This window comes from Nymphaea colorata, chromosome 12, assembly GCF_008831285.2.
Source record: "Nymphaea colorata isolate Beijing-Zhang1983 chromosome 12, ASM883128v2, whole genome shotgun sequence".
Lineage (NCBI taxonomy): Eukaryota > Viridiplantae > Streptophyta > Magnoliopsida > Nymphaeales > Nymphaeaceae > Nymphaea > Nymphaea colorata.
In genome coordinates, this window is record NC_045149.1 from 14,521,143 (window position 1) to 14,540,934 (window position 19,792).

General features: G+C 37.2%; 1 protein-coding gene and 1 long non-coding RNA gene across 25 annotated transcripts in view; one reads left to right on the forward strand and one right to left on the reverse strand.

Annotated features, from left to right (window-relative positions):
* The first annotated feature begins 472 nt into the window (after positions 1-472).
* The window catches only part of LOC116266104 (uncharacterized), a 52,732-nt gene continuing 33,412 nt past the window's right edge, over positions 473-19,792 (forward strand). For 7 of the 13 annotated variants that reach the window (XR_007575060.1, XR_007575058.1, XR_007575066.1 and 4 more), the window contains exons 1-2: positions 473-615; positions 2,615-2,724. This is a non-coding gene — a long non-coding RNA (uncharacterized LOC116266104). Of the gene's footprint in view, positions 616-2,614; positions 2,725-2,807; positions 5,150-5,322; positions 5,454-5,563; positions 5,591-5,712; positions 5,788-6,259; positions 6,370-6,742; positions 7,001-7,172; positions 7,413-19,792 lie in introns of all 13 variants that reach the window. The other 6 variants (XR_004175258.2, XR_007575063.1, XR_004175255.2 and 3 more) reach the window with 6 other exon arrangements.
* LOC116266102 (replication protein A 32 kDa subunit A-like) overlaps positions 15,405-19,792 on the reverse strand; it is a 62,720-nt gene continuing 58,332 nt past the window's right edge. For 9 of the 12 annotated variants that reach the window (XM_050081005.1, XM_050081000.1, XM_050081002.1 and 6 more), the window contains 5 exons: positions 16,166-16,244; positions 16,010-16,095; positions 15,826-15,915; positions 15,679-15,747; positions 15,405-15,611 (listed from right to left, as the gene is read on the reverse strand). In XM_050081005.1, coding sequence (XP_049936962.1) covers positions 15,527-15,611; positions 15,679-15,747; positions 15,826-15,915; positions 16,010-16,095; positions 16,166-16,244 — 409 coding nt within the window. In that variant the 3' untranslated portion in view covers positions 15,405-15,526. Of the gene's footprint in view, positions 15,612-15,678; positions 15,748-15,825; positions 15,916-16,009; positions 16,096-16,165; positions 16,245-16,966; positions 17,023-19,792 lie in introns of all 12 variants that reach the window. The other 3 variants (XM_050081006.1, XM_050080998.1, XM_050080999.1) reach the window with 2 other exon arrangements.

The following is a 19,792-nucleotide window of genomic DNA, read 5'->3' on the forward strand; positions in this document are numbered from 1 at the left end:
CATAGATCAAAATTTCTAGCTGTTTCAAAGAGCAAACCAAATAAAGATAGCACTCACATAACACAACTTGTAGCCAAACAACATGAGCACAAGCAACCAATACTGAGTGTGTGGGTTGTTGCTAGGTTTTCTTTTAAGAAGTGAGTAGAAGGACGCCCCCAAGTTCTCAGGCATTGTTATGAACGAGACCGAAAAAAAAAGCGAAGGACGAAAAGTAGAAGACGATCATCCTCCTAACAGCAGTGCCAAGAAGAAAAAGCTTTTAAAACAAATGGGAGGATTCTAAGAGCCTCTTCAAGCTTAGTAATAAAAAAGTTGAGCAGCTCAACATTAGACACAAAGATAAAACATACTCTAGTGTTTTTCCAATACTACGTAATGTTTGGGTCGATTCTGAAAGTTTGTTGAGAGGGAAAGTTTATCGAATCCTACCCGCCTCTTTCCTTATTTCACTCTTCAGCGCGGACAAAATTTCTGCCTGCCCGTTAGGACATAATATATTTTTTTTTCCCTTGCCCCGTTGCCCGTGGAGAAGGCTCGTCTTCCTCTTGCAGAAGCTCTCCCGCATCCAGCTGCTCACGTCTGCATCAGCTCCTCTTCCTCATCCCTGTCGAGGTAAGGCACCGGCTTGCCTGTTTCTATCGCGTTTTATTCTCACGTCTGCCTGTGTTTCCTGTCTGCCTTTCCCCAAATCGCAGCCCTAGTCGTCTTATTCGCCCTTTTAACATGAGGAGGGTCGTTTTAGATATGCTTTATCTTTGAAAAAGTAGATGATATTTGTTTCTAAGCCCAACTGATTGTGTCATTGAACATCTTACGGTGGCCAAAATTTATTGGATCTTTGTTGCCTTTTCTGTATTTGAGGAACATGTGATCACTATCCTCATTAGCTTGCTCACACATGACGGTAAGGGTTCTCCTTGAGGTTCAGACAAATCGCCGATTTGCAGAGGCAGACCCAGCTATGCATCCGGCTGCCCTCCTCTTTCCAAACCCTCTCCTCTTTTAAGTCTGGCCACTTCCATCTCCTCCGTATTAAAACATGTCATATCATATCATAGGGCTCTTGGCTCCCTTCACTTTGAGCTCCACATAGGATTTACCAAGTTGGACAAGTTTCATATACTAATAGGTAATTGAATTTAGAGAATTGTTGATTTTGTTGGAGAACGTGTGAAGGCTTCATTCCAAAACTTCTTTACCATGCACCTCTTTATTTCGCACCCATTCAAGAGACAGAGCGGTTTCAATAGTTGAAAAATTTTTGAGGATCAGTCCCTGCTCACCTTCAATGTTTAGCACCTGTGTTCGTGTTCATTGACAGTAGCCGTTAGCCGAAGAGATTGTCCATTTCATTCTTCATTCTTCTCTCGTTGTTTATCATGACAAGAACCGGTAAGCATCTTACCGGTTTATATCTACCTGTGAAGTTGTGCATGTGAATCTAGATTATTTCAACAGTTGGTAGCAGAGCCGGTTAATGCCCTATATCATGTCTTCTTTGTTTGGAACCTTATGGGAGAGCAGTAGATATCTGTCCACCTTACAGATCAACGAGGGACGGCGTCCACCGGCGGTCTCTCCCACATAGGGATCTCTCTTTTTGTCCCCTTAAGCTCCTTTATTTTATTAGAGGCCTCATTGAAGCAGGAAATATGGTTAAACTGATGATAAAAAGATGATTCCTTATTGTCTTCTTTCTGCTCCTATTTCCTTTAGTGATTATTAAATTGTCTCTTAATCTTTAAATACTGAAACCCCACAGTGATCACATTTTTCTTTTTTTAAAATAAAAAGCTATTGGCCCACAGATCTCTTCTCACAGCATTTCTTGCCTGTGACTCCGTTGTTAGGTACTGGCAGCGCTCAGTCACTAGCATTTGCTCTAGTAGCAGATTTTTACATCCGAAAGGGCACTTATATATATCTATATATATAATATTTGAATATGTTAATGTGAAAAGAAACAAAAATTGAAGGGCTGATGTGGGCAGTTCATATGTGGCTCCGTCACTGATTTGCGTTCAGTTTCAATCAGTATGGACGGCTTTTCAGCCTTTGCTCCTCATCTCATTCTAATGCATTTGTTTTGTGGTGTTACAATCTGTTGGATGCCTTTTTAAAAATTTTGAAATTTTAATTAGAAAGCCGTTTTGATATTTAAATGTTAACATAAATACAGTAAAATACTACTGGGTTGTATGATCAAAATGTCAAAGTTAAAAAGGCTGCATATTGTTAAAATCAATGCATTATAGCAGATGTGATCATCTCACTATTGGCTAAGATAGGAATGCAGCCAAAATTGTTGCTGTCAGCCTGTGACCTATTGGTCACAACAACACCTTCCAGCTATGAACTAGAGTGCTTTGGAAAAGGGTCTGCTTACAACATGGATGTTATATGAATATCAGACTTTCATACATTGTTTTTCTTTGTTGGTTGCTAAATACTTTTATCTGTTTAGTTATATTTGGGCCTATCCATTGTACTTCCTAGCATTAATGATATTATTGGCTTTTGCTTCAAATTGTATGGTTTCTTCTCCTATCCTTGCCTAGTTCCAAATATTGCTTAGATCTTTCCTGTAATTCTGCTTTTCTTGTATTTGCAGTTATGACTTGTGACCTAATTTTACTGATGGCGGGTCATTTTTGTCGTGAGAAAGGGAAGGCTCAATGAGGCAGCACATTATTGTAGACAGGCTTTAGCAGTCGTCATCTGGTATGCATTTTTTTCCTTGTCTTCTTCCTTTCCTTCTTAATTGGTGGACTGCACTTGTCTAAAAATGTTTCCCCTTAATGCAGCCCCAATTAATTGTCATAGTAACCTTTGGGAATGCGATGAAGGTTCATGGTCCATTACAAGAAGTGAGTTACTTTGTTCTTTGAAGAGGAAATCTGTTTTCTATAAATTCTATAGAATAACATAGTGTGATTTCTTTGCTAATGTACTTTAAATTTGGTTTTCTTTTTATTTGTATTATTCTTGCCCTGTGTGCTTGAGTGTTGTATGTTCATCTTGGCTGCAAGCATTTTGTGTTTTGATCTTCTTGCTAGTGATTATAGTTTTCTGAAGTTTCTGGGTTTTTTACTGACCTTTAATAGTTTAATTAGGAAAAATTGTTTTTGAGAACTTTTATTCTGTTATACTTTGTACAGAAATTGGGAAGAATAAAAAAATACCAAAATTGTTCAAAAAATTCTGAATTTTGGTTTTCTAAAATCCTCTACTTCTGTAGAGTAAAAATATCCCTAGTTTTCATATCGGTTCTTTACAATATAATGTCTTTTTAACCCAGATTTGTGAACCTTTCAGAAATCGAAAAGTCTGCCTCTGTTTTATATCCAAACACTTTTTTACTTTCGCTTTCTGCAGACAGCCTTACATTCAGAGTCTAACAGTGTCCAATCCCATGATTGTCATCATCATTTCCCTAATGATTTTACGAAAGCCACTGCATAGGACTGGTTTATCCTGGGCTTCGTTCAAGGAAAGAGAAGAACTTAACCTAAACCTCTTGTAAAATCAGTTGATGACCTAACATTTATGAGAACTTGTCACCCTTAAACCAACCTTTTATGTAGAATATCATACATTTGTGGGAAAGTTGGTGAAGTTCGTTCTTCTACTCAGTCTACCCATCTTGTTTTGCATTCACCCATCTCTTTAGGGAGTAGAGCTTATGCCTCCTGGTGATATACCATTTGATGTCAAGAACATTTGTAAAATAATTTTTTTTTAATTTTGCTTAAAAACATTTTAAAAATGTCTTCGCTCATAATGATATGTCTTTGCTTTACTCTTAGTATCTTCTCGAGTAGGAGAAACTTTCAAGTTTTTGTTGTCAATCAATGGAAGAGGAAAGCTGAAAAAATCCTGGATTTGAACAATAAGGAAAACTCCTATGAAGCTGAGAAAGTCAAGACTAGGAAATGCTATTGACTCTGGTGTTCAAACATTTGCAAGGATTTAGCCTGAAAATATATTGAGAGAGAAGCCACAATGCTCTGTAAGATCTTGGCAGGTAGCAAAATGAGTGTTGAGAGATGGGCTCGGGGCTTGTGTAGTTGTTCATCTGAGTCAGTAATCAAGAGTACCGGGTAGGCATAAAGCTGATTTATGTCTATTTCGCGAAGATAATGGCTTATGAACCTTTGGCTCGTTGAAAACCCGTAAGGTGAAGCGGGTTGGACACGTGACAAAGCTACACATAACCACCAAAGCAGTGGAGCTTCGTAGTAGCCTTTGAGGTGGTGAGGTATTCCCTCAAAGGTGAAGGTCGGCCTGAAAAAAAAAATCAAAAGGCAAAAAGCTGAATGCAAAAAAAAGAAAAAAAAAAAAGAAAAAAAAAAGGTGTCTGCCAAGAGATGAAAGACATGAAGGCTGAACTCGCAGGAATTGAATGTAACGATCTTTTGTGGATGTGTGAATTTGGGGTCAATATCTGCTCCTTTTTTTTGATTACCTAAGATGTCGAGGATGATTCCTTTATGTTCACATTTTGGAAATTGAAAGATATCCCTTCTAGAGGTTCAACGACATTGATGCGAAATGAATCCTAATCCTTGTATGGTACTATGGGTAAGTGAATGACATATTATTTGCACAACACGAGCACTTAAGTTTATGAGTTAAAGTGATAATTTTGAACTATTTCAAAGTAAAATTTGACATCTCTTGTTATGTTTCGAGGTTTTCTAGGCATAAGAGGAACTAAACGATCCCCTTTGGTCTTGAAAGGTGTTTGCCATTTCATTAACAAACCACTAGTCCGTTCATGGAATAGATGAAACTCTTCAAACCTAGTCCACTCATACTGAATGTGACAATTTGTCCATCTTTTCTTTTGTCTTCAAAGAGATCATTTGGGAACCTGACCCATAATTCCATCTTAACCGAGTGTCTTCAACCTGTTTTTCAATGACATAACCCAGACTTAGGGAAGATCTCTTATTGGTCGATCTTGAACTGTGACATTTTTGAAAAATTTTATCCTTTAAAGTTGTATGAGTTTTGTTCCTGGCTTCATCTAATATTTGTCTTGGCTTGCAATACATGGTTTTGCAAAATGGGGTGGAGTTATTCTTCATCGTCACCAACCACCCTCACATGCCTTTGCGCTGTCGCCTTCATAGTTTTGGACCAGGTTAGTATTCAGTTTCTTCTTGTTTCTTCTTGTGTCTTATTAGTTGAGTGTCATGGATATTTTGACTAGTATGTGTTTGTTTATCCATAAATCAAGATAGTATCCTGCATTGGGGAAAAATTATGATATTATTGAATTTTTTCTCATTGATGCTATTTATGCTGTGTCACTAGGCTGGCTGAATGACCTACTCCCCGTCGATTGAGGCTGTTGCTTTTAATCCAGTTCTTCCCATTCCCACGAGATGCTTTTCCTACATTGGAGGAGAAGGTGAGCTGAGGTTGGTCCACAATTATGTCAGAATGTAAGTTTTTTAGGCTTGAAAATGACACAGCTAATGCTTATTTCAGAATGTTGTGGAAAGCTTGTTTGGTTTTTGATGATTTGCTTTTGGTTTTTGATGTTCTTATCCAGGTAAGGCCCAGGATCATGAACTAAAAGGTGAACCAGTAATCTTTTTTTTCCCAAGAATAATTCCTAACACTTGATATGGCAAGCATTTTATGCATTGCATGAATTCGTGAACCTGATCCTAACATTCTGGGTTTTCCTGAACTGCCCAGGCCTGTTGTGGTTGGCGAACCAAGAGCCTTTGATGCCATTCACCATTCAACGACAACTGTTCTAGAAAAACCAAAGTACTTAATACAACCAGAGTTGGCTGTGGCATTGGTTAAAGACATCCTTAGGAATGTGTTGTTGATGTACTGAACACGAAATAATGCCTTTACTTTTCATGTTTGTTGTGGTTTAAAGCATATGGAAGATATGACTCAGGGTCGTCTCTGTCATGAACATGTGTGTGTGTGTCTCTCTCTCATACCCAAGTAGAAAGACACATGCACGTGCACAAGTACTGAAAAACATGTATTTGTTGATGTGTAGCTAGTGCTTGAATTCGTGGCATTTATAAAATATCACAATGCAGGTGGATATGGCTGATTGGTGTATTTTATGGGCCCACTGTTCAAACGTGCATATGTTTTTATTAGAGCTAACATGTCAATTCATACAGTTAAAAGCATTAATAGAAGCAAATTCTTGTTCTTTCCTACAAATGATATGTGCCTCATAGAGGGAGGGAGTTATGCAAGTTTTTTGTCCATGCAGGTGATTGCCTTTTCTTAGCTGCAAAGTCAGATGGGACTCCTCATCTCCTGAAGGCTGCTTTTGAAAATTGCCATAAGCACAACTTTCAATTTTCCTATTTTCTTTCTGCTGTGAGCATCTGTCGCTTTGGCCCTATTGAATTTTATTGGTATAGTCATCATGGCCAGTGACCATGCTGCAACAGAAGATGCCAGATATTATTTGGCCTTCATCTTGATCAAAAGAGAAACAGATTATGAATCACGGTGTGGATCAAATTGCTGGCAAACTGATTCTATTCAGTGGATATAGACTTGTCATCTATCACTTTTTTGTTATTTTCTCAAGTCTTTTAAGATTTTTCTTATTTTATATATTATTTATTGTTTGACTCTAAGCCAACTGATTGAGTCATTGAGTCAGCCAATTCACCAAATGGGCACCCTAACCAATTTGATTAACAGTGAGATTTTTTATGCCACTGATTAAGATTGTTGTTGACAGGAAAAATGCTCATTGGCATACTTGATTCTTACCAAAACTATATTGGGGAGCACAAGGAGCAAGTCATTGATGCTGTTACACTGACGACAACATCTATGCCCTTGTAAGTTTTAAGTACTTTATATGTGTAGTTGCTTTTCTACTAACTAGATGCGCACATGTATAGATCTTGTTCATGGGGCACATGTATAGATCTTGTTCATGCTTGCTAGTGGTATTCAAAATTCTTGGACTATACAATTGATGACATGCCTATTGGTAAGCATTTATTTTTTATGAAAATCAGTTTTTTAATTATTCCCATCTTACATATGAAAAATAATGCATATTTTTTTGAGTATAATGATTGGTATTCATCTTGTTGGATCTTGTTGTTCTTAAATTGTCGACGTTTGGGCCTGGCATTGATTGGTTCTGTTTGATATTTCAGTGGGTTGGAGATGCGCTCATTTGGGATCCAAATGTAGTATGAAGTTTATGGTTTGACAAGACCATCTTTTTTTAGGAAAAAGGAAGCACTTCCCCGAATATGTCATTCACCGGCAATACCGTCTCATATCCAGACGGGACACCCATTGACGGGACACCCATTGGTAGACGGCAGCAGCAGACCACCACCAGTAGGCGGAGAGCGGTAAGTGGATTATCCATCAGCGATCAGGCAGCGGAGGTACAAGCATATCTCTCTCTCTCTCTCTCTCTTTCATTTCCGTTAGAAATGAGGGCTGGCCAAAAGACCCTCTGTGTTAGGCTTATTCTCTCTCTCTCTCTCACACACACACACTCATGCCAACAACTGGAATTCTGCAACAATATGCGTTTTCTAAATATCAATTGTGGACGGATTAAGTAGTGGAAGGCTTCTCCGAAGGGCATGACCTTTTGCCAAGGAGACCTTGGTTGACAAGGCAGAGTTTGTGGCAACGACCTTAGTGTCTCTGGTGGAAGGTAGTGCTGTGGTGAAAAAATCAGGACTGGTGTGGTGATCCTCTTGAACTTGTGGTTTTTCAATGCATCCTTACAGACAAATCAATAATAAAGAAAACCCAACTCCGATTTAACAAATGAAACCAGTAACACATTCTATGAAACGAATAAATTCTAGGTCATGCAAGCACCACAATATATATGCGTTATGCAGTTATGCAGTCATATCCGAGTGTATATGATTATATAGTGCACTACTCACATTCGAGTGGGTAGTAAGTTTTAGCAATTTGTGTATGAATTTATGATTGAAATTAATTGTTTTATAATTGTTTCTAAAATTAATGTTTTTCGTTTTTGACCAAGTCCATCATTCAATTTTGCCCTAGCAAGTTCGTAGAGTGAACATTGTGGCGAACACACTAATACTCTCTTCTTTATGCTCCTCTTCCCTTTAGAGGTTATTAAATTGTCTCTTAATTTTCAAATACTAAACTCCACCAGAGATCACAATTTTTTTTTTTAAAGCTATTGACCCACAGATCTCTCCTCACAGCATTTCTCGTCTGTGATTCCGGTACCGGCAAGGCTCAGTCACTAGCATTTGCTCCAGTAGTCGATTTTCATATCCGAAAGGGCACTTTTATATATATATATATATGGTACCGGCAAGGCTCAGTCACTAGCATTTGCTCCAGTAGTCGATTTTCATATCCGAAAGGGCACTTTTATATATATATATATATATATAAAACAGAGCAAATATTTGAATATGTTCATGTGAAAATAAAGAAACATTGAAGGGATGATGTTGGCAGTTCATATGTGGCTCAGTCATTGATTTGCTCAGTTGCTTGAGTGTTGTATGTTCATCTTAGGTATGTTCATCTTAGGTGCAAGCATTTTGTGTTTTGATTATAGTTTTCTGAATTTTCGGTGATTTTTACTGACCTTTAATAGTTTAATTAGGAAAAATTGTTTTTGAGAACTTTTATTCTATTCTGTTTTATACAGAAATTTGGGCAGAATAAAAAAAATAAAAAAAAACCGAAATTGTTCAAAAAATTCTGAATTTTGGTTTTTTAAAATCCTCTACTTCTGTAGAGTAAAAAAATCCTTAGTTTTCATATCGTCTCTTTACAAGATAATATCTTTTTAACCCAGATTTGTGAACCTGTCAGAAACCGAAAAGTGTGCCTTCTTCGTTCGATTTTGAACTGTGACATTTTTGAAAAGTTCTATGCTTTGAAGTTGCATGAGTTTTGTTCCTGGCTTCATCTAATATTTGTCTTGGCTTGCAATACATGGTTTTGCAAAATGGGGTGGAGAATGCAAGTTTTTTAGGCATGAAAATGACACAGCTAACACTTATTTCAGTTAACTTATTGCAGAAAGTCGTGGAAGGCTTGTTTTTAGATTTGTTATTGGTTTTTGATGTTGATGTTGTTGCTGCAAGCCCAGGATCATGAACTAGAAGGTGAACAGTGAATCTCACTGTGAATCAAATTGGTTAGGGTGCCCATTTGGTGAGTTGGCTGATTCAATGACTCAATCAGTTGGGTACTATAAGAATTCAAGCACTAGCTGCACATCAACAAATACATGTTTTTTCAGTACTTGTGCACGTGCACATGTGTCTTTCTACTTGGTATGAGAAAGAGACACACGCACATGTTCATGACAGAGACCCTGAGTCATATCTTCCATATGCTTTAAACCACAACAAACATTATGCATTAAACCACATAAAAAGAAAAGGCATTATTTGTAAATCAACAACACATTCCTAAGGATGCCTTCAACCGACTCTAACGCCAACTCTGGTTGTATTAAGTACTTTGGTTTTTAATGGCATCAGAGGCTCCTGGTTCACCAACAGGACAGGCGACCAAGTTCAGGAAAACCCAAAATGTTAGGATCAAGTTCACGAATTCATGCAACACATAAGATGCTTGTCATATCAAGTGTTAGGAATTGTTCTTGGGGATGATTCTTACCAAAACTGGTTTGGGGAGCACAAGGAGCAAATCATTGATGCTGTTACACTTGTGTGTGGTATTCAGCATCTATGTGTTCCACTTACCTCAGTGCTTAGTGGATTGGACAATTGTTGAGAATTTGGTAAACTTATTAATCTCATTTAGACTATGTTCTCCTGTCTTGTTTTTCTTCGCATGACTATGATTAAAAGTCTTCTTTATAGCTATGTATTTCTGTAATCTACTTTCATAGCAATAATGTCTTGTATTAGTGAGTGTAATAATGGTAAATTTGAGTGTAATAATGGTAAATTTGTCCGTTGTTGCAAGGTTGTAGATTCAATGTAAGATGATAAGGTGCTAGAAGTTGTAGATCCTAGCTGATGATGGGAATCCCCTTGTAAGTTTTAAGTACTTCTTTACAATTATGTAATTTATATGTGCAGTGCTTTTCTACTAACTAGATGTGCACATGTATGGATCTTGTTCATGCTTGGTGTTCAAAATTCATGGACAACACAACTGATGACATGCCCATTGGTAAGCATTTGTTTTTTATGAAAATCAGTTTTTTAATTCTTCCCATCTTGTTCCATATGAAAAAGCAATTTTTTTTTTGCGTGATCGGGGGTATAATGATGGATCTTATTGTTCTTTAAATTTTATTTTGCTTATCCATGTTGGGCCTCGCATTGATCAGTTCTGTTTGATATTTCAATGGGTTGGATATGCCCTCATTTGGGATCCAAATGTAGTATTGTAGTATGAGTTTATGGTTAGACAAGACCATCCTTTTTTAGGAAAAAAGGATCTGCGTCTCATATCCAGACAGGGCACCCATCGGTAGACGGCGGCAGCAGACCACTACCAATAGGCGGAGAGCGGTAAGTAGATTATCCATCGGCGATCAGTGATGGCAGCCTAGGTACAAGCATCTCTCTCTATTTTGTTAGAAATGAGGGCTGGCCAAAAGGCCCCCTGTTTTCAGGCCTATTCTCTCTCTCTCTCTCTCTCTCTCTCACTCGGTAGACGCTCATGCCGATCTCGACCTGCATCCATTTACTTTTTTTATTTTGATTTTTTTTTCTAAATATTTACTTTTTCGATTTCTATTTTTTTTTTCTAAATATCGATTGACGATGGATTAAGCAGTCTAAGGCTTGTCGAAGGGCATGACCTTGGTTGACAAGGCAGAGCTTGTGGCGACGACCTTAGTGTCTCTAGCGAAAGGTAGTGTGGTAAAAAAATGAGGAATGGTGTGGTGATCCTCTTGAACTTGTGGTTTTACGGGTTCAATTCTGGATGTTGACATAGTTGAGAAACCAACTGAAGCCAACGCAATTACTCTAGCGTACCGAGCAATTTAAATGGTGGTGCATCCTTACAGACACATCATAATAAAGAAAACCTAACTCCGATTTAACAAATGAAACCCAGTAAAATGAAAACTTTTCTACCGGCAGCCTAACACATTCTATGAAATGAAAATTCTAGGCCATGCAGTTTTTCTGTGCACCACAATATATATGCGTTTATGCAGTCATATCCTTATTGAGTAAATATGATTATTAACATTACGTTCGATTAGTGTGATCACCACAATATTATTTTCTCAAGTTTGTTGATTGGAACGTTCACACTACGTACTGTACTTGCCAGGGCAATATGACATAGATATGGCAATCCTGCCGCTTTACTTATGTCGAGATGTTTATTGGGTACGGCAACATAATATATTAATTTTAGAGTTTCATTTATTATGCATGTTAATTATCAAAAATGTAATTTGTATCTTAGAGAAAGAGCCGTCTCAATATACCTGTTCATGCGTTTAAAATCATTAATTTTAGAAACAATTATAAAACAATTAATTTCACGAATATAAGCTTAAATCATAAATTTATACACATTGCTTTACTGATAAAATCAATAAAGCCAATATATACTGTTTTCTTCAATAGTTACTGAGCAATTGTTTTCAATCCGCTGCCATTATACTTTTTCCTTTTTCACTTGCCATATCCTTTATTCTCTATTTTCGCTGGGCACCGGTCCAAACTCCAAAGGCCTCTCTAAAAGTCAAGCTTATTGGCTAAATTTTGTTGAGCTATTGGTCCTAAAGAAATAACGGAAACTGATTAGCTATGTGCATAGGCCGAGTATGATCTAGTTCAATAAGCATATAGGCTAAGTATATATCTATATAGTATAATATAAAAAATTGAGCCTCTATACCGTCGCCCGCTACCCAATGTATATTGTTTTCTTTAAATATCTTTATTACTATTACTAATTATTTTTTTATTTTGCATAATATTAACTTATCAGTTGTTTTAAGACGCTGCGGTATTCACCTCACCCTATTCTCCCTCTCTCATCTTTTCTGTTGGCTTCCATATACTTTTAGCTTGTCAACTTTGCGGGATCGCATAATATGTTTGTCAATTACCTTTGTCAATGATGGCATTTCCGTAGTCTGAAACGTTCAAGTTAAATTGGCAAAAGATGTTTAAAAAAAATTAAAACACATTTTATTTTAATTAGAATGAGAAAATTTCAAATATTAAAAAAAAATCCAACAAATTGGCCAACCAACTGATACTCATGTTCCACGTAAAGTTTTCACGAAGGATCGTAGATTTTAAAGCATTCAGACTCACATGAGTAATTACTTCAGTTTGTCTGTTCAACCCTAAAAGATTAGTTCAATCAGCAAACTTGAGAAAATAATATTGTGGCGATCACACTAATCGAACATAATTTTAGTAATCATATTTAAACAACTAAGCTACCTTTCAAAATTAAAACTAACCACCTACTCGGATGTGAGTAGTGCATTATATATTTATATACACTCGGATATGACTGCATAAAGCGTATATATTGTGATGCACAGAAAAGTTGCATGGCCTAGAATTTTCATTTCATAGAATGAGCTTTTACTGGTTTCATTTGTTAAAATCGGAGTTAGGTTTCCTTCATTATTGATTTGTTTGTCTGTAAGGATGCACCACCATTTAAATTGCGCGTTGCCCTACAGAGTAGTTGTTTCCTTCATTATTTATTTTTCTGTAAGGATGCACCACCATTTAAGTTGCTCGTTGTTAGTGTTCTTTGATAATTGATTACAAAGAATATGTTACGGAAACTTCTCTATTGTTACCTGTGCTTATAAAATGATCAATGAGTGGCTTCAGTTTGTTTCTCAACTATGTCAACATCCAGAATTGAACCCGTAAAACCACAAGTTCAAGAGGATCACCACACCAGTCCTAATTTTTTTACCACAGCACTACCTTAGGCTGTCCCCACAAGCAATGGCCACAACCTCTCCAAGGTTTCCTCGGCAAAAGGTCATATGCCCTTCGACAACGGAAGAGGCCATAGTGAGAAAAAAATTTCTTACATCTACTTAATCCGTCGTCAATTGATATTTAGAAAAAAAAAAATCAAAATCGAAAAAGGAAATGAAAAGAAAACAGGCCTGAAAACAGAGGGCTTTTTGGCCAGCCCTCATTTTTAATGGAAATGAAAAGAGAGAGAGAGAGAGAGAGAGAGGGGAGAGAGAGAGAGAGAGGTGCTTGTACCTCGGCTGCCATCATTGATGGCCAATGCATAATCTACTTACCGCTCTCCGCCTATTGGTGGTGGTCTGCTCCCGCCGTCTACCAATGGGTGCCCAGTCTCGATATGAGACGGTATTGCCGGTCAATGACATCTTCGACCAAAAGCGTTTCCTTTTTACTAAAAAAGATCTCACATAAACTTCAAACTAGATATGGATCCAAATGAGGGTATATCCAACTTAATGAAATATCAAATAGAACCGATCAATGCCAGGCCCAACGTCGATAAAGCAGATCCAACAAGATGAATACCAACCATTATACCCGTGATCACGAAAAAAATATGCATTAAGCGGAACACAGATGCTGAATACCACACACAAAGTCCAGAGTCTTCAATGTAACAGCATCAACAACTTGCTCCTTGTGCTCCCCAAACCAGTTTTGGTAACAATGGCCCTGGTATGGTAGACGCTCTTCCTAATATTTCCATATACAATGCTGTGTTTTCATGAATAACGAATAATAACAGATTAAAATAAAACTAATCAGGCCATTGGTAATTTTCCAGATAATTGAACAACCATGAGCAAGTGGAGAAAGTTTAGAAACCAACAAAAGGTTATACACCCGGTTTCACCACAGAAGGATTTTAGAACTCAACCACCAAAACTGCTTTGTTTCTTGTTTTCAGTAACGATTTTTCCTTTTCATATGCTTTCTTTTGTAAGCATATCTCAATTGTCAGTTCATAGTAGCTTCTACTGCTTGCCTTCTCAGATGTGCATTTCACTTCTCTTATTGACACAAAATAAGACATTAAACAAAATTCCCATTCAAACGGGAAAGGGTAGAGCAGAATCATCTTTAAATTGATTTCAATTCGACAAGCTCTAACTAGCATGAGTTATAGAAGGCTGGACAGACATAAATAATTAAAAATGGATGTTGGCATACGTAAACAAGATCAATGGACATTGTAGTGAAATGGATCTTTGTCAAAAAAATAAAATTTTTGACTTTTCATGTATACAATTATTAAATATGAAATCTTTAATACAAAATCTTTTAACAACGACATCATAGATGATCTTCTAACACATGGATGTCTTTATCTTTGACTCAAACATTTATATCAATCTTTTGACAACATTACACACAAAATAATTGGAGATCATAAATTGTTCAAATAATAGACATCTCCTTTTCCAAAACCATCCTCAATCAACATCTATGTTTGGTGATCCTATGCACAACATTTATATTTGATGAGAAAACAATATTAAAGCCGTCATCTATGCCCATTTTTTCGAGTTTTTTTTGGATTTTTTATTAATTTTTATTTTTTTATGATTTTCAGGATTTATTAAATGTTTTAAATTTTTTAAAAATTTACCGAGATTTATAATTTTTTCGTATTATAGCTGAGAACTTCCTTGCCGTATAATATACGTACACGATATATGTGACAATGATAGGTTTATAATAGGACAACTAATGGAATGACCCAATGCTAAAGAAAGCATGATGAACAGTACCATAACATGTTTCACTCAATTCACGGTACACCATAAAATTAAGAATTCAAAATTTCAAATAATTGAGAAAAACATCATATCATTTTCAAAATATCACAACAGAATGTAGACTGGTGTAGTTTAGATCAAATGTGTTGACCTTAACACTAGAAGACTTTGAAATGGAAGGCAATAAGACTGGTGTAGCCTATATCATGCAGATTTACTTAAAGCAATCACTATATATATTTGATAAGCACTAATTTTGTGCACGTACATATACGTGCACAAAATTTGTGCTTTTCAAATAAGCAATTATTAGTTTGTTTCTTAGTGACATTGGGTACTAATTAACTTGGCACTGTAAGCAATAGTCCAGAATTGGGTGATCCTGAACCAGTTAGCCGATCCATTACCAAGTCCTCTAGGGTTAAGTTACATTTGGGTCAATACCTCACTCGGGAGAGCTTACATCATAGACCATACCGAATTAACATTCCATTAGTTCAAGTCTGTAGCCTTGTTCTCCAACTTTGATAATCCCAAGGAGAGCTTTCAACATAGACCATACTGAAGCAATCTATCATCTGATTGCTCATTACGCAGCTTAGTTTCCACCGACTTAGGTATACAAAATAGGAAAAGCCACAAAATCCTCCAACAAGTTGTGTGCTCAAAAGCTCATGCCCAATTTTATAAGGTCCATATAGCACCAAATAAATGTAAGGAACTTGAACGAAAATAAAGTAGTTATATTTTACAACACCCTAACAATGACAAAAAAACTTCAGCATCCTAGCCATTAGTGCTTGATTTGTAATCATCATCATCAATAGTTGAACAGATAAATCCTTTGCTTGCCAAAAAATCAATCACTTCACTGCAAAAATGAAAAAATACTAGTGATAGAACACGAGAAAGAGAGAGACAGAGAGAGAAAGCCTTACAGAACACGCTCCTTGGGCAACCCTAGTCGCCTGACAACTTCATCCACATGCAACCCTTGTTCTATAGCCCTATGAAACCAAAAGCTGTAATTAGATCAAGGTAGTTACAAACTTTTCTAAGAACGAACTCGTCGCATATCAACTCACAGGCTAGCAGTTTCCTCGAATATCTTCTGGACTCGAGTGTTGATATCCTGTTCTGATCCAGATCCAATTTGTTGAGGCACATGCAGAATACTGAAGGAAGAAGCAAATGGCAGATGTTTAATGAATGATGGTACTTCAGGAATTGAAGCAGATATGTTAAAACAAAAATCATAATGAGCTCTACTTGATTAGCGACAGAGGTTGATGTCCCACGGAACCATTCTGGAAGACCGAGAGCGTTGAACTAGGTTGCATCTGTGCACCTCCAGACTGTAGTTTCACATAATCAAGCAACAGTCAAGCATCAAACACAAAGTGCAACAGAAATAATAGAATATACCTGTCGTTTGACATGGTCCACATGGACGGCAATACAATCAACATAGTGGAAAGTGAGTTCATCAAAATCAGTTATTGGCCTAAAAATACAACAAAATCAGCCTAGTAAGTCCATTAAACCCAATTAGGTTATCATGAGTCATATCCCTACAGAGAAAACTGAAAGCAAATCCAATTTTAAATTCATAAGGCATGCCAGCAGTTGGATATCAACCTACATCTCCTAATGCTTGAGAGCAGAAGCAGACAAGTCAATAACTTACAATATATAACAATTATTCAGGACACGTTCCAGCTGTTGGATCGGTTCCTCTTATCTTCCCACAAATTGGAGTGCTTTACAAATGGGAAGCTAAAATACTATGCAATTTCAAGGACAAACAAAGCATCAAATAGAAAGAAACTTTCTCAAATTCAACATAAGATGTGAGAAACTTACTGTTGATTAGATGAAGTGAAACAAAGGTATGCATTGGGAATTTCAGGGCATGAAAATTTTCTCCATTGAAATTTCATTACAGGACAAGAGCTCCAACAATACACAATTAATAATGAAAAAGAGAACCATTTCACGGTCTTCTTCTAGTTTGTCGAATGCCCTAACTTAAAGCCAACCAACTTGGCTTCTCCTATTTTTAATTTGCATATTCTTCCTTTACAGGAGATCACAGCCTCCTCCTTTAACTCCACTTTGGTATTTTCTAGAGGGACCTAGTGAACTACTAACCATTGCATTCCATCTCAACAAGCACGCTAATCTTTTTGTTCCTTTTTTCTTTCAAACTAGGCAACAGGAAAGCACCTAATGATTGCCACGCGTTGATAGGCCTGTACTTGGTGAAGACTTTGAGCACTCCCCTGTCAATCAGAAAGTAATCATGGTTTCAACATTACACTAAAACACACCCTCCTGGATTCAAAACAAGCAAAGTCTTGCCAATGTTCAAAGTTTAACCATATCAGCTGAGCACAAGCTGTATCATATTAAACTTTTATTTCCTTTTCAAGAATGTTAATACCTAATAAACCATTTATAGCCTCCAAGCATAAATGACACACGTAGCATAACATGTGAAGTGGCCCCAGCCTTTGAATAGCTCATTTTTATAGCAAATGGAGTCGTCTCAAGCTATTGAACAGATTCTTTACATTCAAAAATAGATGACCATAGATAAGCCTCTTCTCATCCTCAACATTGTGTATTGTGATAAAAGACAGGAACAAGCACAACAGCCTGCATTCAGGTGTTTTAAGCCTCTGCTTCTTCCCTTGTCTTCCAGCAAAACCATGATATTGTAACTCCAGATAACATGCAGTCACCCAAAATAGGGTAGGCACCCTTTTCTTGTTGAACATGCTCATTAGGTGCTTACACTTAGTAACAAAAAAGTGCTACATTGGCCCAGGCTGCTGACCAAGTAAGAGGTCTAGGCAGGGCCTAGATGGTCCGAAGAAAAGGAAAAAATTAATATAAAAATGGTGAACTACAGAAGTATTGAGATTAAAACCGAAAAATCTCATGATCGGCGCCTATTCATGGTTGCATCATCATCTTGGGAAACTCTCTCTTCCCATTGCTCAATCATCTCTATTTTGTGATAACCAAAAGTGCAATCAAGATTGCTTTCAATCCTATTCTACATAATCGCACTAAGCATATAAAGATTGATCAACACTTCATTTGCCTGAAGGTTGAGGAAAACGAGATTGTTCCTACTTATATATCCACGTCTCAACAAGTGGCTGATTTATTTACCAAGGGTCTCAAAGGGCATCATTTTTGGGAATTGAAGAACAAGTTGTGCATGATCAAACCTCATGCACAACTTGAGGGGGCATGTTAAGATATGGTTTGGGTCAAGTTATACCCCACCCATCTTCACCATAGCGGTGGCATATTTCTAATTTTTATTGTTGCTTTGTGTATTTACTTGTAACACAAATTAGTATATATTAATGACAAGCGGCATGCACCAAGCCCACGGCCATTATTCTTCGCCCACTCTTCTCGAGCAGCCTATTCAACTTTTCGTCTTCTCGCACCTCCTCAAGACTTCATCTGTTGGTTTGGGGATATACATCAAAATCTTACAAAAACAGGTGTAGATCAACAGTCTTATCTCATCCAAAAATTGTTGGACTTGGATCTTGGTATGGACCTCGATCAGTAGTCTTATCTGATTTAGAAATTATCGGAATGGGATCGGGTAGGGGTCTAGTTCAGAGGTCTTATCTGATCCGAAAATTGTTGGATTTGAAACTAGTAGTGGGCACGAATCATCGGTCCAATATGATTCGGAATATTTTGTTGCAGTTGCCGCTGGTAGTGGGCTTAGATCAGTGATCTTATAAGATCCTAAAATTGTTGGATTTGCAGTTGGTTATTTCAATAAATTCATCAAAATGACAATAAGGGACATCTTGACTATGTCAACAAAAAAAGGATGGTTGTAGTTGGATAACTAATGACTTGATTTCATGTTGAGCAACTCGTACACGAGTTTCCTAATACAAGAGTCATTTAGCACAAAATACCACCTGAGATATCTAACATGGGCATCGTGATTGCCTCTCACATGATCATTTCCTTCGTTAACCATTGGTTTTGTTCCACAACGCATCTAAGGTAAGGGTTCAAGATCCTCCAACAGTTTTCAAATTTCTCCTTGCGGTCATCTCCACCATTTCATGCACTTCACAAAAAAGCCAGATAATGATGCAAGTGCACGATGAGACCTACCTACTTCAAAAGCCTAAAAATAACCTAACACTAGATAAATTCGAGGCCAATTCCACCAAAATATAAGCAAAAACATTGGCGACACTAGATAAACAGTCTTATTTGATCCGAAAATTGTTGGACTTGGATGTTGGTATGGGCCTTGATCAGTGGTCTTATCTGATCTAGAAATTATTGGAATGAAATCAGGTAGGGGATCTAGATCAGTGGTCTTATCTGATCTGAAAATTGTTGGATTTGAATGTTGGTATGAGCCTTGATCAGTGCTCTTATCTGATATAGAAATTATTGGAATTGAATCAAGTAAGGGGATCTAGATCAGTGGTCTTATCTGATCCAAAAATTGTTGGATTTGAAACTAGTAGTGGGCCCGGATCAATGGTCTTATATGATCCGAAAATTGTTGCACCTGCCGCTAGAAGTGGGCTTGGATCAGCGGTCATACCCGATCCTGAAACTCTTGGATTTGCATTTGTTATTTCAAGAAATTCATCAAAATGACAATAAGGGTCTTCTTGACTACGTCACCAAAAGAACTATGGTTGTAGTTGTATAACTGGCCTAAGAAGTCCAACATCGGCATTGTCATTGCCTCTAAAATGATTGTTTCCTTTGTAAACCATTAGTTTTGTTCCGCAACGCTTCCAAGAAAAGGCTTCAAGATCCTCCAACAATTCTCTCATTTCTCCGTGAAGTCATCTCCTCCCTTTCATGCACTTCAAAAAGACGCCAGAAAATGATGCACGTGCTCGATGCCACCTACCTACTTCAACAACCTAAAACCAGCTAAAACTAGCTAAATCTCACGCTAAAAACACATGATTCACACAAAATTTAGGCAAAAACACAAGTGAGACTGCATTGCAATCAAGGATGCAAACAGGTCCA